The sequence below is a fragment of the Peromyscus leucopus genome, chromosome 15 (genome assembly GCF_004664715.2).
Source record: "Peromyscus leucopus breed LL Stock chromosome 15, UCI_PerLeu_2.1, whole genome shotgun sequence".
NCBI lineage: Eukaryota > Metazoa > Chordata > Mammalia > Rodentia > Cricetidae > Peromyscus > Peromyscus leucopus.
Window position 1 is genome coordinate 29,163,961 of NC_051076.1, and position 17,703 is coordinate 29,181,663.

A 17,703-nucleotide genomic window follows, 5' to 3' on the forward strand; every position below is an offset into this window, starting at 1 on the left:
CTGGCCTAAAAATGAAAGCACATTCTCTGTCTTCTCTTTGTTTCCTTCGTCCAGCCATATGTCGCTATCCTCTGGGGATGTCAGGAGGCCACATTCCAGATGAGGACATCACAGCTTCGAGCCAGTGGTCAGAATCCACGGCTGCCAGATATGGGAGGTAAGGACGGCTGCATCAGGAGGGCCTGCGTGCTGGGAGAAATGGACACACAGCCATGACTCCAGTGCTGGGGGGAAGGGATGGAGTTGGTGAGCGCTCCTGAGACTGGAAGAGAGATGTGAGGGGCTTGTGCTGCTTGGAATGTTTCAGAGGGAGGCCAGGCCTTGGCTGTAGTTACTGGCCTGGAAACCTCTTCCCAACCACAGAGGCCTCAGAGCCACACCACCCACTGTGAATAGGGTCATTGATAGACAGTGGATTTGCTTTTCCTGACCTCACTGTGGGCTGCTGCAGGAGGAAGGCCAAGGCTGAAGGTACGGGAAGGTGTAGGTTATGTAGGATGCTGCCAGTGAGTGAAGCTTGCTTTTCAAGAGGTACCGGGAATGTCACTGTGCAGGGCTTCTATGGTTAAACCAGATGCTGAGGTTTCCAGTAAGTTCTTTCCTCCCTCAAGGAAACCTCACACAGAAGGGCCATCCTCATCCATAAACAGAGCAAATTCTATGTGGTGGAGGTAATTCCCAAGGTCCCTTAAATGGATAGACTCCAAACTTAGAAACTAGTCTGCTGACTGATGTCTACTCTTCCTGCTAGAACCTAATTATTTTGGTGTAAATTTAGTATCAATTTCATTAAAATGGAATCACCCATAAGGAAATCAACCCCAGCAGGCCTTCCTCATCATATTTATCTTAGGGTTTGGGTGACTAGAGGGGTGGCTGGTGGAGTTAGGGAGAAGCAAGAAATGAGTGGGTAAGATCTGTGAGGAAAGAAAGCATTCCAACGAAGAGGGAAAACACTAAGAGGTTCCCAGATAAACCTTAGAGTGATTTTGCAATGCTGTTCAGTGCTAGCCCAGCCTGGGGTAATAAATGAAACTAGGATATTGGCCGCTCCACTCACACGCTTTCCACCCTCACCCTTACCTTCCGCACAGTTCTCATGGCTGGGTGGCCATGCCCGTCCTGCTGGCTAGCATTCCGCTGCATTGCATGGCCCACACTGGAGACCCTACCATTCCTCCCTCCTCCCTGCCATAACTTGATCCCCAAACCACGAATGGCCAGCTTTGGGGGTTGAGACTGAGAAATGGATGGTGAAAGAGCTTCATAAAGAAACAGCAGTGGAAAGAGTTTCATTTCCCTAGAGTCCTCTGAAACCTAAAGGTTATATGTGTGCTGGAAGCCCCCAGCTCCCTTGGGATGATGTTTCCTGGTGCTTCAGAGACAGGCAATTGACCACAAATGGGAATGGTTAGGACAATCAGACACAGGGAGGTCCAAAAAAGTCCCTGCAGACTAAGCTGCTGTTTTCTGTTGTCTCCTTAGGCACAGGACAGCTGCTCACTATGGTGGTGAGTGGCTCTTGTTTCACAGTTATTCTCTATTTCCCCTGCCCTTCTTTCCCAAGGCTTGACTCTGAAGAAGGAGACGGAGCCTGGTGCCCTGAGATTCCAGTGCGACCTGATGATCTGAAAGAATTTCTGCAGATTGACCTACGTACCCTCCACTTTATCACTCTTGTGGGGACCCAGGGACGCCATGCAGGGGGTCATGGCATTGAATTTGCACCCATGTACAAGATCAACTACAGTCGAGATGGCACTCGCTGGATCTCCTGGCGTAATCGGCATGGGAAGCAGGTAAGAGGAAAATGTCCATGTTCTGGGGGAACCTAGGACCATATATTGACATAATAGAACTGCTCAAATGGACTGTATTCAGTTACGTGTATGTTCAGACCTGACATGCCATTGCAAATGTGACCCGAGGTTCAGGAGATGGCACAGAGGATCTACTAGCTCTGCTGGGAGAGTTTAGTGAATGTACTCTGCTCATGAATGAAAAGCAAAGTCTCCATCAAATGCATGATGAGTGAAGAAAGGTGAGCATGATTTTATACTATCTCTGCTCTTTTTCTTTTCTCTCCTAGGTGCTAGATGGGAACAGTAACCCTTATGATGTTTTCCTGAAGGACTTGGAGCCGCCCATTGTAGCCAGATTTGTTCGCCTTATCCCTGTCACTGACCACTCCATGAACGTGTGCATGAGGGTTGAGCTTTATGGTTGTGTCTGGCTAGGTAAGTCTCTACCACAGAGATCTTATGCACCATATGGAAACTTCCAAGACCTGGGAACTGAACACTGGCCATCAACTCAGAAAGGGATGAAGTCATTCATCCTTGGGATGAAATGATTCCTCTTTGGTTAAAAGAGAAAAATAAGCCACACTCATCCACCCAGGGTTTGGTGCCCTGTGCCTGGAAGGACACATTCAGAGTCACTCAGGTAACTGTCATTGAGTGTGCTCCCAACAATGCTCAACAATGAGCCCAAATAGAGCCCCAGCGAGCATGATGCATAAGCTTGTACACCCCCGGAAGCTCAAGTATCTTCTTGCGGGTATTTGATCAGGCAGCAGGCACATCTCCTTACCAGAGACACTGACCACTCTATTTCCTTTGGCAGATGGCTTGGTGTCTTACAATGCTCCAGCTGGACAGCAGTTTGTACTCCCTGGAGGCTCCATCATTTATCTGAATGATTCTGTCTATGATGGAGCTGTTGGATACAGGTAAAGTCTAGGAGATTTAAGTAGTCACCAGAATGGGGAAATGGCCATAACAAAAAAATTATCATGATAAGATCACGAATCAACAAATCAGTCAACCCACCAGTATTATGCTCATGAGTGATACACTGTGAGATAACTTAGATGGGGCAAACCATGTGGTACTTATCTCCAATTTGTAGCTTACTTTTGGAAGACATAATAATTCAGCAGACAGGAAGAAACTATACAAAGCAAGAGCTAAACTTTGTGATATGGCTGTAAGTGTGGGAATTATATTTTTGACCCTGAAATGAGGATCTTTGTTCCAACATTATAGCTAACTTAGGTATAGAGACAAAGTAATAAGTATAAAAATCGGTCGAGTCACAGAGTTAAGAAACAATGGATTCCATAAGTATGATACTTTAGAAGCTGTGAAAAGGAAAACTTTTAGGGTTTACAATACATAAGAAAAGCTTTCAGGATAAGCTGGTAACAGAAGTAGGGAAAGGTGGGTAGAAGGGTGCGGAGGAAACAGCAGAGGACAGTATTGCTCTGTGTATGGCAATAGATGGAGCTGGGAGCAGCAGAGAGGCCTGAAGCAGATGGATGGAGAAGTGTGGTAGAAAAATATTATGAGACACATTGGGGTTTAGAATTGGGTAAGACATGTGCCTACCCATTCCAATCATTAATTCTTCTTCTGGCCCAGTTTTAACACCTTTTTTTTCTCAGTTCAGTCTTTTTTTTTATTATAAATTCCTTATTTTATTCAAAGTACTTTCATGTCCTGGCAGTTTCTATGACATAGGTGTTTCAAACAGCTATAAACATTTCCAGTACCATATCCTCATTGTATGCTTATGTGTTTTTATGAAAGAGAAGTTACAGGTTTTCAGTAAAATTAACAGAAAGGCAGATGAGCGTTTCCATACTCAGTTCAGTCTTTATCTGCAAGGACCGAGCATGGGAAAGAGGTCCGAATATTGCGAGGTTCAGAGCAGACAATAGAACTTTCTAGGGATTAAGAAAGAGAAATGCTCATGAGACTCAGGAAGCATATTGTAGGATGACTGCCCTTCCACTAGCTTAGGTGTGGAGACTAAACTCTCACTCCCAGCTTCCAGCTGGCTTATTAATTTATATGAAAAAACCTCTGTTACCATTGTGTCCTTGCCTATGCTCATCAGCTGAATATGGTGTCTTGATAGTTCACTATTATCCAAGGCATTTAAATTAATTCATCAATGAGAGAATTAATGAACAGCACAAATACCACAACGAATAGCATTTGCCCCACCAATGACTAATGCTTGTCTGAAGCGTTACCAACCCTTCTTGGACTACCCGATTCAGAGAAAGAAGTCACTGGTATAAAATGATTGCTTTCTTCTAATCCCTCCATCTCTAAGATTATCATCTCTTGCAAAATCCAGGGGGTGAAGCAGTGGGGTGAAAACTTCTTCTGTGGATGCGAGAATAACTCCAGGCTCCTCTCTTGTCTCCCCCTCCCTTGGCCTGACTCCTCCACGGCAGCATGACTGAAGGACTAGGCCAGTTGACTGATGGGGTATCTGGCCTGGATGATTTTACCCAGACCCATGAATACCATGTGTGGCCCGGCTATGACTACGTGGGTTGGCGGAATGAGAGTGCTACCAATGGCTACATCGAGATCATGTTTGAATTTGACCGCATCAGGAATTTCACCACTATGAAGGTCAGTGGAGTTAGGTGTGATAGATTTTCTTAAAGAAATCCAAAATTATAGTGGCTGTGTGGGGTGGGGGGAGGAAGGGGATGTTTGATGGGTCTTGAACTGATGTCAACAGAACTAGATTTTAAAATATATTCCACTATTACAATTACGAATTCAGAGTCACATTATTTTTTTTAATAACATAGTTCTTTATTGATTCTTTGGGAATTTCACAGCATGCACCTGCAGCATCCCCTCAAGAGAAACCCCCAAATTGATTAAAAACAAAACAAACAAAATAAACCCCACCTCATTCCTCTGTCCTTCCCGCCTCTCCAGCACCTCTTCATCTGTTCCAGTGGTGTTGGAAGTGCAGTGTGTCACACAGTGTACCCTTTGGTCCAATCTGCCCCTCTTGCCAATGTTCACTACAATGAGTCACTGGTCGGGTTCAAGGCCTCTAGTCCTCTGGCACACTATCACCACTGGACTCTCACCAAAACTCCTTAGACATCCTGCTGTTGTCCCCAGTCATGGAGATCCTGCAGCTATTGTTCTGCAGGTCACATGTTCCATTAGGTCATAGGTGGGCTAAATGTTAGAGTGGGCTAACAGGCCGTGGGTGGTAGCTGAGCTGGTCAGTCTAGGCCCCTTGGACAGCCACCCCCCTCAGGTGAGGGGTGGACTCAGTTCTCCCACACCCATGGGGAGGGTAGGACCATCCCTCTTGAGTATTTGTTTTGGGGCAGCTCTTCCATGAGGAGTGGAGCCAGCTCTCCTGCTGCAATGTCCAGAGAGGTGTAGGGCCAGCTATCCCAGGGCCAGTGAAGGGCGGGGCCAGTGAAGGGCGGGGCCAGTGAAGGGCGGGGCCAGTGAAGGGCGGGGCCAGTGAAGGGCGGGGCCAGTGAAGGGCGGGGCCAGCTCAGCACGGCCCTCAGATTTCAACACGCATGGTTCCTATGGCACCCTTTGGTAACACCCACTCCACCGTGGGTATCAACCAGACCCCAGCCACAACAGGACCACCAACCCAGACATTGCCCTGGGCAGCAGCCTGGGCCCAGATGACACCATGGCCCCGGGTGGCAGTGCAGGCCACTTGGATTGGCATGGCCCCGGCAGCCGCACAACCCTCGGACACCAACATGGCCACAGATGGTGGCCCAGACCAAACATCCTTGTGGCCTTTGGTGGCAACATGGGTCATGGATGACAATACAGACCCCAGTCATCATGGTCAGACCGTAGAACCCGACATGGCCTTTGGCAGCAGCCCTGGCTGGACATCACCCTGACCCCAGGTGGCAAGCAGGCCACCCACATCGGTCTGCTCCTCATTCATCTTTGCCTCTCCAGTTCCGCCTCTTTCCACAGCACAGGAATCATTCTGTTTCTCTTTCTATTTCTCCACCATGTATTTGCTCATCATAATAGCACCCACCTGCTCTATGCCTTGTGGCACCAGGTGGGCATGTAGAGGTCTTCAGTCAGCCAGGACTGCGAGGACCCAGGCTGGCCTGTGGGTGTCTTTCACCTGCCTGTCCTGAGTGGCCAAGTCCCATTTATTTTTAAAGGCTGTTTCCTCATTTCTTAGTTCTGTGATAGGTTAGGTCAGGCCCATTATTATTTATTTACTTGCTCCTTTTCTCCCTTCCTCCCTTCCTAATACCAAACATTGCCATCCAATTAAGCTTAACAGTTTTTTCATCAGTGCCTTATTACAGAAGAGTTAAGTGGAAAGTAGTGACTATTGTTGAGTAGTTGGATGAAAGCCAAAGGCTTGGAAAAGGCTGCCCAAGAGGCTGTCATGGAATGGACCATAGCAAATACGAATACACGAAGAGATCCGCAGAAGGAAACGTAAGGCCTAGATTTCACTTTCTCTGAAGTAAATCCCCACCAGAGAGCCAAATCTTGATGCTGACATTGATAATGTCTTTGTTGTAACATAAAGAATTTCTTGGTGTGTAGTTTAAATCATTATCCTCCTTTTCCCTCGTTCCCTCATTCCAGGTCTGTTTTAGGGAAAGGGGAATGGAAAAGAAGGAAAGTTCATGCAAAAAACAACCAGCCTGGATGTTAAATCTGAATTCTAAGGTTAGGGAGAAGTAGGACCCAGGGGTGTGGAGGCAAGACCTTGTGTTTAGTGTAAGATGAGACTGCAGGGTCTTACATGGTTTGTGCATAACTCTTAATTGTTTATGAAAGTGCAAAAGAAAGTCTCACTAAAAGCCCCAGGAAAAGGTGGGCAAATAAATTTGGCCTACCACCTGAATATTCACTTATCTGATCTTTTTCCATGTTAATATTCATGTGCATAGTATTAATAGTCAGCAAACTTGGTAACCCTTACTCCATACTCAGTCTTCAGTCTATATCTGTTTCTGGAGCTCAGTGAAAAATATATTAATTATCTTATATAATTAAAATTCGTCTGTTCATCTGTGCTTGCTGTTGGTTTCACAACTATATTTGGAAGCATAGTATGCTAGATTCTGAGTAAAGAATATTCTCTATCTTGGGACACATTGGTGCCAAGGTTAGCAGGAAAGGCATTATTAACTTGCAAAAGAATGTATGCAGGAGCCACTTCCCCATCACCATCTTCCCACGGGATCCAAGACCTGAGACAGAGACAGCCTGCCAACTGAACCGCATTCATCCTCTGCCTGCACAGGGTTGGTCATCGGCCTGGGCCCAGCGAGGGGCAGACTGTGTTTTGCTCTCTGAGCCTCAAGGCAAATGCGCTACTCACAGAGAAGGCTGTCTGGCCCTGCTCCAGCCTGGACCCCAGGTTCAGACAGAGGTGCTGAGCCCATGTCATGTTGTTAAATGTTTGTGTTCTGTTGCTCTTTCCCACTCCTTTTTGATGACATTTAGAAAAGAAAGCAAGCTGCTTGGAGGGTCTGGAAGCAAGGGAAAGGGCATGAAGACAAGGCTAATGGTGGAGTGTACCAGAGGCCTGGGGTGCCTGGTCCCCTGGATGGGAGCCCCAGGCTACCTCTCTTGTTAAAGGGCCTCTGGATTCTCCCCAGCCCTTCTCTCTCCTCCAGCTATGGTGATGGCAGAGGCAGAAGAGAACACTCAGCCCAGCTCTCACAGGAAAGGAAAACTTGTCATGGGCTTTTCAGAGAAGGTTCCACCTTACGCTCGTACATTGTCTTTACCATGTGCTAGGATGTCACATTCAACAGGACAACAAAATGTAAAATACTTGAATGAGCTTGTATCATAACATTAATATTATTGAGAGTGTCTGCTTCCCCCCCCAAAAAAAAACAAACAAAAAAAAACAAAACAAAAACAAAAAAACAAAACAAAACAAAACAAAAAAAAGAATGTATGCAGGATAATATGGGACCCGAAGAAGGAAACATGCATCCTCAGTCATCATTCAGGGTTCCTCTTAAAGCAAATTTGTTTTTCCTTATATAAACTAGGTTTGAAAATACATGTCTTCTCTATTATTCCCAGATGTTAATGGATGATATCTCTTAACTGGATTAACAGTTATTCATTAAATGAACAAAACATTTAAGATGAGGAGAAGAAACAACACATGCCCACTGTTGGCTTGTTGTTGGAGGATCTTTCATAATTGTAAAACATTGTGTGCAATTACATGTAACACATTATTCTTCAGAGATTTTTGTAGATGGGAAGTAGGGAGGGGCAAAAGAAGGGAATATGCATAGCAACGAAAATGTGCTGTAAGAGATCTTCTTTTGTATTTGTCTTTAATGTACTTGTGAACATACACATAAACTCACAAGTCTATATACCGCAGGGAGGATTTGTAGTTTAACAAATAATTAAATGAATTTTAATTTATCCATGAGGTAATAATATTTTATCAGGATATTTTGATCTTCCTAAAATTCCAGGATTCTTTTCAGTTAGTTTATCACAGATAAAAATGATTCCAGAGCTTAAATTAAGAAGCCAGAAATTTCTAAGGAGTAGCTTCAGGACAGTCTTCTTAGGCAAACAGATCCTCCACATGTTTTAATTTTTCTGGACAAAGAAAGTAAAAGATGACTTCCAGGGCACTAATACCTTTTATAGATCAGGTTTCTTTCTGAGGCAAATTATTTTTCATTTCTTGCTTTGAAGAATAGTTAAAATATACCATTAAACCTTATTTATGCATTCAAAGAATATTGTTTCAATAAATAAATATGTAAGCCCACATGGAATGAAATCCTATGCTATTTATTTGCATTCCAGAAGAATTCTTGAAACATCTGTAGGAAAGATTATTACCTTCCCTGCAGGGTACTTACCCAACACTTTGCAGATTTCAGGACATCTGAAAAACCTATTGAAGCTGGAGAAGGTATTTCTTTGATTAATTTTTTTGCCCTTAGCCTTACTCCATCGACTTGGGGGGTCAATAAACTAGAATGGTTACTTCACTCAAGGAAGATATTAACACATGTGTTCGTCAATAAAACCTGTGGAGAAAAAAAATCCAAATGGAAAGTTAAGGTGACTGCTATATTTCTATGTGGTATGGTGTACAAAGGGCCTTGGGATAGATGTCTAGAGCTCTTTATCCAACTGTGTTGTAGACTGACCATAGGTCAGAAGTCCATGTGAGTATGTGCATCTTGTCAGTGCACATACTCGTGCTAGGAGGCTTTACACCCTCTAGTAGCTCTCATGGTCTAACCTTGGGATACCTCTGGTCCAGCCATTTGTCATTACGTTTCTTTCATCATTTCCTTCTTTATCTAAAAATGAATTCTGCCTGCTAGTCCTGCATTGACTATCCAGAAAGAATTAAAGAAGTTAGACAGTATAACTCAGAGCCTGAGCAGACATTAAAACAGAAACAGGAAATAGAGTCCAGGAATGGCAGTCTTATCTTTCCAACCCTTGAAACTCTTGAGGGACAAAGGCCAGCAAAGATCTGTTTTCCATGAAAGACTGAGTCAGAGGAGATGGAACCGAATTGCTGTAAGGAACCTGAGTCGGTTGCAAATGTACACGTTACCTTTTTTTTTCTTGTGGGTGGTTGAAGGCCTGTTGTGGAATTTTTGCTCTTGATGACTTCACAAGCCAAACAAATATCCCACAGAAAGAATCATGGGTCGGGAGAGTGGATGTCAGCTACCTTTTAATTGACTCTTAGTCTCATCTCAGAAATTATCAGTGAGAAAAATTTGATGCTCCCATCTGAATGGTTTTACTTAAACTTAATTTGCTTAAGTCTGTGTTTCTGGCTGGAAATGCCAACCCATGGCATTTGAAGTAAGATTTCCATAAAGAAAGATGAAACTGTATTTGTTTGTATGTGATTTTCTTTCGCGTTTCCCACAGGGCCTTCCTGAAAAGAAATGGTCTGGCTTTGTTTGGAAGGTATCTGGGAGGAAGTTGGATGTCAGGTTGGCTCACCATCTCAGATCAGAATAGCTCAAATGTGGGCAGATAGCAAGTGTGATTGAGAAGACTGTAGAGCCAAGAGAATTCCTATGGAGAAAAGACCTAGGAAGATGCTAATCTAGTCCTCCCTTATCAGGAGAGGACACTGCAGCCTGGCACCATGGAGCCAGGTGGCCAGAGCACACAATTGGAAATGGGGTCAGCATCAAAGGTTTTATATGGAATGACCTGGGTATCATTGCTACTATCCAGAAGACTGAATTATGGGTAGTATGCAGAGAAATAGGCAGGTCTAGAGGTTTCCTGGGCTAGTTGGGCTGTTTTCCTGTGCAACCCAGCAGGGATAGCCTGTCTCTCACATGCCCTTCTTTCTGCCAGGTCCACTGCAACAATATGTTTGCTAAAGGTGTGAAGATCTTTAAAGAGGTCCAGTGCTACTTCCGCTCTGAAGCCAGTGAGTGGGAACCCACTGCCGTCTCCTTTCCCCTCGTCCTGGATGATGTGAACCCCAGCGCTCGGTTTGTCACAGTGCCCCTCCACCACCGAATGGCTAGTGCCATCAAATGCCAGTACCATTTTGCCGACACATGGATGATGTTCAGTGAGATCACTTTCCAATCAGGTAGGAAACCTTGGTCCCCACAGGGAAGAGAGTGGGTTGGTGCAGGGGGTGGGAAGGACATGCAGGCTGCTTCCTGGTAGGTCTCTGAGAGGAGTGGGGTTACCAGGTGCCTCACAGTCTTTGGAAAGAGAGAATCTTTTGTGTTTCTAGTTTTAATTTATGTAATTATAAAGAACGAGAGTGGGGCAGTACAAACTTAATTACACTCTTTTTACACATTTGTCTAGAAGAGGTTTATGGCAAAAGATTTTCAAAATGATAATACAATGTGCCAAAAGCTATACAAATTAAGACTATTGATGGAAAGCATGTAAGCACTACCAAAGTATTCAAATGAAAATCTCTAACCATTATGTACAAAAGTAAAGAGAACAATGGATTTCCTTCCATCACTCACCTTTATTACTAGTCTTTTGCCATCTTTATTTATTCTTTCTTTGGCTGTAATATGTGAAAGCAAATCTGAAACATATTTTGGTTTATTACTAGCATTTTAGAATACATCTAAGAAAATATTTTCTTGAGTATAATGTCATTGTAACAACTCATGACATTTACTAGTAAATTCTAAAAATGACTATATATCCTCGAGCAAATAGTAGAGTTCATAGAAACCCTAACTATACTAAACCTTGAAAAGTTAAAAGGAATTTGTGATCTTGTCATTCAGTTTTAGTTTGGAAAACAGAAATCTATTCAATGGTTTTTCAGAAGTAATCCAAAACCAAGTATAAGCAATCAGGAAGAGAGGGGCACAAAACCATGGACTTGTCACGAATAGTGCTAAAGGTGTGAGAATCACATCAGGCCCAGAAGACAAGCAAAGGCATAAAGTAAGATGCTAGAGAAGGAGAGAGTGACTTAGCCATGCTTTAGAAGGTCATATCCTTTCTGGTTGATTTTTCTGGAAAGAAGACATTTTCAAGATGGTTCATTAGGCTATTAGGAGAAGAGTGTGCGTATATATTTAGAAAACAGGTTTGGTACCTACATTTTGTTTATGCCAATGGTGCAATTTAAAAGCCAACAGATGAGCCGGGCGGTGGTGGCACACGCCTTTAATCCCAGCACTCGGGAGGCAGAGGCAGGCGGATCTCTGTGAGTTCGAGGCCAGCCTGGGATACCAAGTGAGTTCCAGGAAAGGCGCAAAGCTACACAGAGAAACCCTGTCTCGAAAACAAACAAACAAACAAAAGCCAACAGACTAATTATTTCATATAATTTATTCAGAGCAGAAATTTATATGCTCAAAAGAAGTGGTGATTATATTGTAATAATAATCGGGGCGGGGAACAAAGAGACACCCACTGGACTTGGGTAATCTGGGTAAGCACACAGATGTCCACTTATCCTTGGGTATTTGGGGCAGAGCAGTTGGTATATTTTTCTTATTTTGGCCAAGCAAAGCTTGGACTATGCTTTTTATTCCTGGGAGTCTCTTGAGCTTCAAATCCTGTGTCTTGATAATCTTAGTTTTTCTAGATTCTTGAGGATCTAATTTAACAAGTATAGTTGACACCAGAAGCTCTTTATTTGTTTAATAATGGTAAGAAGAAAAATTAGGATTTGTTAAAGGAATAACTTGTAGAAGAGAAATTCAAACTTTAATTCTTGACCAATCAGAGGTAAAAATTAGTTGCCAACATCAATCTGGAAAACACACTTTGGGATATGTTTTTGAGAACTGCAGCATCACTGTAAAGGATACTTTAAAGCCAGTTTTCTATCTTTAGGGATGAATGAAGCCTTAAGAGCTAGGGCAATAAAGCATAGTGAAAATCCCTTTAGAAAGTAACTTAATTCATTGAAGAAATGAGTGTCTTCATACTAGGTCTATTCCTTGCCCATGTAGCTACTGAATTCTCTCTGCATATTGTTGAATTTAGATCCTTCTCTCCATGCATATTTTATGATAATCTATGACCGCAGCTCTCTGAAACAGCATGTGTTAACTTTTTAATACTGTGACAATATATAATATTTGCAACATTTTTTTGTACCAGAGAAGTTACCTTTACTTGTACAGATAGTTATATTTTATTGACTTTATTTATGGTTTCATTTTTATTTTGTTTCTATTTGACATGATATTTTTTGAGTTTATGGGCTACAGTGTGATGAGCTAATACATGTATAATAACCCAGGGTATTTTTATTTAAAAAAAAAAAGCACTATCAGTAACCCACTATATTGATTTTACAGTGTGCTAGGTCTCAGAATACCTTCAAATGAGCCACTGCCTGGCTGTCTGCTCCAAGCTCTAATTCACTCTTGTTCTGTAACAGATGCTGCGATGTATAACAACTCTGGAGCCCTGCCCACCTCTCCTATGGCACCCACAACCTATGGTATGTATGATTATTAATTGTAAAATATTAAGTGAAAGACACCTCCTGGAAGATAAAGAGGGTAGAAATTGCAAAGACCTCCTTGTGTGTGAGTGGCTTGATTCCATGTGGCTCTGGATGAAGATTAGTGTGCTAAAGGAAGAACAGTCTACCTCCAAAGTGAAGGATCCAAAGTTACTCTCATTTGTGACCATTCAGGAGTTTCTTCAGCTGAGAAGGGCAGAATCTAGAGTGTTCCAACTGCTGCATGAAAGCTTAAGAAGCATGGGAAAAAAAAAAAAAAAAAAACAAAAAAAAACAAGGGGGCATTTCTACGTGAGACCCATAGTAGGGATCTCAATGAATGAGAGGTTCATGAAACAAACTGCTTTTCCATCTCTCTGGAGATGAGTATGCAAAGGTGCATTCTTTGTTTGAGGAAGTCACTGGCTCTCATAGCCAGCAATCTGGAAACATGTGATTGGGTATCTCTTGAAAGGAGTCTCAGCTACCCCTGCCTGTCTCAAAGAATGGAGGGAGTGGAACGAACTCATTCCTTACCTATTTGTCATGAGTATTAAGAGCCTATACATACAGACTGTTGCAATAGAGAGGCAAAACTGTGGGATTGCAAATCTCTTCACTATCTTGTTTGAGACATGGAGAGAGGGAGGGAGGTGGTGACCCATGGTGGAGGTCTATAGAAAATAGGAGCCAAGTAATAAAGTGAGATAGACCAAAAGCAGAAATGTGAGGGTGACACCTTCTGGAATTCTCCTGAAGGAACAGGGTCCGTCTCCATGCTCTGCTCCTGTCCTGGCTGCTTTTAATTTGCCCTGTGGAAAATGACTCTTTTCTCTGCCTTCTCTTCTTGGTCACAGATCCCATGCTTAAGGTTGATGATAGCAACACTCGGATCCTGATTGGCTGCTTGGTTGCCATCATCTTCATCCTGCTGGCTATCATCGTCATCATCCTGTGGAGGCAGTTCTGGCAGAAGATGCTAGAAAAGGTGAGAATGTGCAGAACAGCCAGGAAGCCGTGCCTCCCTTTTCTACACCGCCATGACACCAAAAGTGCCAGAGTCCACAAAGTTTTAAGAGGCTAATGAGTTGCCTGAGGCTACCGAGAAGCATAGGCATGGAGAAGGCTGTTGAAGTGAGCCGGAAAAATAATTAGCTAAGCCTAGTTTCTCATTTTCAGAATGAAGAATTTAGAATCTTCCTAGAAACCCCAGGAAACTCTTCCTAATACATTAAATCTCAACTTGGGTGTTTCGCATGAAGAATCTGGTTTGCTGGGTTTGAGGTAGGGTGAAGGCACCTGTGCGTGTATTTTCAGTTTAGCAACGATCCTGATGGACAGCCGAGGTTAGGGATCACTCTCGGTCCTGCTAAACTTTCTGACGACGGTTCTAAAGAACTTTCTCTTCTTCGTGTGTTTGTCTTTTTGTTTTTTTGGGTCTGATTACTTATTTTTCCTGTTGCTGTGACCGAACAGATGACAAAAAGCAACATAGGGATTGCTTTATTTTATATCATGATTTAAGAGGGGAGACAGTCATGGCAGTGAAGGAAGTCACCGGTTACATTGTGCCCACAAGTCAAAAACGGAGATGAATGCTGGTGCTCAGCTTGCTGTCTTCTTTTTATTCTGTCTGGGCTCCCAGCCTGGGAAGGCGCTGCCTACATTCAGGGTTGGTCTTCCCTGCTCAGCTTGCCCTTTCTCCAAACACCTGCTTACATATGCAAAATTATGTTTCCATGGTGACTTAAAGTCCATCAAGTTGACAATGAAGCTTAAACACCACTCTGTGTGTGTGTGTGTAAAAACATTTAGCCTCATTAACAACCAAGTAATTGATCATTATCTGAATTCTATTTCTTTATGTACTTGAAGGTTATGCTTGTACGTCCCCGAATTCCTCAAATTACTGACTCAAATGGCATGCATATTTTTTGTCACATATATCTAATATTTTCATATAGAAAGGCTTATTTCTCACATACATTTTTTGTTTTGTTTTTGAGACGGTCTCCCTGTGTAGGCCTGGATAGCCTCGTATTGTAGACCAGGCTGGCCTAGAGCATGTGGTGATCCTCTTGCCACCCCCCACACACACACCCTGTGTCACAACAGGCATGCAATGCCACATCCAGCTCACACATGTTACTTTATAAGAAACCAAGTAATAATCAGATGGACTAGATTTAGCTTGTTGTGATGAGATAATACATACTCAGGGGACGACCTGCTCTCTATCTTCTGTTTTGTTTTGTTTTTCAATTGTTCAAAATTGATACACTTAACCAAAGATGAGAATCTATAATTTTTCTTGGCTTTTAATAAGGAAAATAACCCCTCAGTGGACACTGCTGCTAAGATAGACTTTTGGATCTATCAAAATGTTTCTGGCTTCGGCTTTTCTGGTCCGTGAGCTCCCATCAATGGATATGGGTCATAGAATCTCTAGGCTGTGAGTCTCCGCAGAGGCTAGAAAGAAGACATAGACTTCAGAGCCCAAGGCTTGTACAGAAAGAGAGGCAGAACACCATGAGACTGGTCTTGAATCTCGGGAACTCTTTGTATGTAGGACAGGAAAGAAAGGGCTCACTTAAGATGTGAGAGGAGCAACCTAGCAAATCACCTGCGGTCCTTTCTGACCTGCTCCACATTCAGGCTCCCAAGTTAGTTGAGGCTTCGTTTAAGGTTTAGGGGCAGGAATATTTCATAGGAGAGAAAAATCTCTTTGCATCTCATAAAGACCTTACCATCTGACAAAAAACACAAAACAAAGCCTTCAACTCATCAACAGAATCTGCAGTTGAAAGGCAGACTACACAAAGCATTCACTCAATGGTGTAGATATGTTTGAAGGATCCTGTGGGATGTGACTAAGCAGTTTCCTCTTTCTGAAAGCTGAAATGCACTCATCTCTAAATGGGTAACCCCAACTAGAAGGTAGCAAAGGGGAGTCGGTGGTGGAAGAAACTGGTTGACAAGTTCCATTAGGCTGCTTGAAGCTAACATGTATTCTTTTTTTTAAAGTTTCTCAAGACAGGGTTTCTCTATGTACCCATCATGGATGTCCTGGAACTCACTTGGTAGCCCAGGCTGGCCTTGAACTCACAGAGATCTGCCTGCCTCTGCCTCCAGAGTGCTGGGATTAAAGGCGTGTGCTACCACACCCATCATATATTCTTTTTAAAACATATTTTTATTAGTTCTTTGGGAGTTTTATACAATGTGTTTTGATCATATTCATCCCCACTCCTCCCAGATCTCCTTGTCACCTTCCTACTCCTTCCAACTTCTGATCCATCCTCTCCTTCTCCTTTATAACCTGTATGTCCATTTTGTGCTATGCATGTAGTCACAGTGTGGGACCATCCCCTGGATGGTAGTCAACCTAGCAGAAGTCACAACCTTAAAGAAACCTGACTCTCCCTCCCTGAGAAGCCGTCAGCTGTCATAGCTCCTCAGTTAGGGGTGGAGGACTAACATATGCTCTTAGTGAGCAGTCCAGTAGGGGGGCTACATTTTACTTGCAAGAAGGAAGAGGATCTACATTCTCTGCTCTGCATTTTTTCTCTCTATTTGATCTAGAATTTACCACATTTCTGTGGGTCTTTCTTCTGAAAGCTGCAGGGCTGTCTTGATTATCTGGGGATGAATGCTATTTCTGGCAACTCTCCCAACAGCACGGAGGGCAGCATCTTTTGCCTTTGGATCTTTAACTAAGTCCTTCAAGAAACTCTTTCTGCAGCTACTTTTTCTACTCTTTCTATCACCTTGTACAATGACTCACAGTACCCTGGAATTGTGCTCTGGATTTCTTGTTAGAATAGCATCTAAATTATTTTTTGTGTGTGTGGAAAAACTTTATGTGCACATACACACTTGACCAGCATTACTACACATATTTTTAATCCATAACATTTCTTGTCAATACTTTTGCTGGTGTCCTCAGTAACACTTCTTTGAGAAAGTCAACCACAACATCATACAGATTCAAATATGACATCCGTTAGATGCTAACAGTTCATTGGGCAGGCAGTTACATTAGACAGTATGCTGTAGGAGCTGGTTACTTGCTGTTTTGTCTTCTCTTATTAGATGTAACTCACCATTCTGTTTGGGGTTAGTAAAAGCTAGCGTATTCTTCTAACCTATAATGCTTGTGATTATAAAACAGTGATCAGGTACACTGTTGATTTAGCATGTTTTAGAACTCCTGAGTCAATGGACATTTCAGTTTTTGATGACCCAGATCAAAGGGTTTGAGGATAAGTTGACAAAATACATTATTTAATAGAACTCATACACCTCTAAAAAACAGAAAGTATTTGGCGACTGATTGGCTGTTATAGAGTTGTGTAAATGATGCTGATAAATGCTCCAGGGAAACCTGATGAATGTTGTCAATGCAAGAATTAGAAGGCTAAATTCTGCCTTGAGGAAATGAGGGACTTTGCTAAGTATCTGTAACTCAGTAAATTATGGAACCAGACTACGTCTTTGTCAGCTGCAGTTTTCCCAAGGGTTTGAAGGTATAAACTGAGAGGGAGGGCTGGATTAGAGAGAGAGGGACAATCCTCTCCATCCATGCCTTTCAGGCTTCCAGGAGGATGCTGGATGACGAAATGACAGTCAGCCTTTCCCTGCCCAGCGAGTCCAGCATGTTCAATAACAACCGCTCCTCATCACCAAGTGAACAGGAGTCCAACTCGACTTATGATCGAATCTTTCCCCTTCGTCCTGACTACCAGGAGCCATCCAGACTCATCCGAAAGCTCCCAGAATTTGCTCCAGGGGAGGAGGAGTCGGGTAAGAATGAAATCATGGGCAGGGGACAGAGGGAAAAAATTCAATTCACATGATGTAGGTATAACACTCTTGCTGCAGGTTAACCAAATCCATTATGTCTATGCTGGCCTCTGGAGAAATCTACAGTCCATC

At 43.0% G+C, this 17,703-nt stretch overlaps 1 protein-coding gene across 1 annotated transcript in view; it reads left to right on the forward strand.

Moving 5' to 3' along the window:
- Nucleotides 1-17,703, forward strand: part of Ddr2 (discoidin domain receptor tyrosine kinase 2) — a 106,309-nt gene that overhangs the window by 75,402 nt on the left and 13,204 nt on the right. The window contains exons 3-11 of the mRNA XM_028864346.2: nucleotides 55-157; nucleotides 1,568-1,799; nucleotides 2,090-2,237; nucleotides 2,626-2,731; nucleotides 4,247-4,430; nucleotides 10,173-10,416; nucleotides 12,703-12,765; nucleotides 13,626-13,756; nucleotides 17,361-17,571. Of these exons, the coding sequence (XP_028720179.1) occupies nucleotides 55-157; nucleotides 1,568-1,799; nucleotides 2,090-2,237; nucleotides 2,626-2,731; nucleotides 4,247-4,430; nucleotides 10,173-10,416; nucleotides 12,703-12,765; nucleotides 13,626-13,756; nucleotides 17,361-17,571 (1,422 nt within the window). The remainder of the gene's footprint in view (nucleotides 1-54; nucleotides 158-1,567; nucleotides 1,800-2,089; nucleotides 2,238-2,625; nucleotides 2,732-4,246; nucleotides 4,431-10,172; nucleotides 10,417-12,702; nucleotides 12,766-13,625; nucleotides 13,757-17,360; nucleotides 17,572-17,703) is intronic.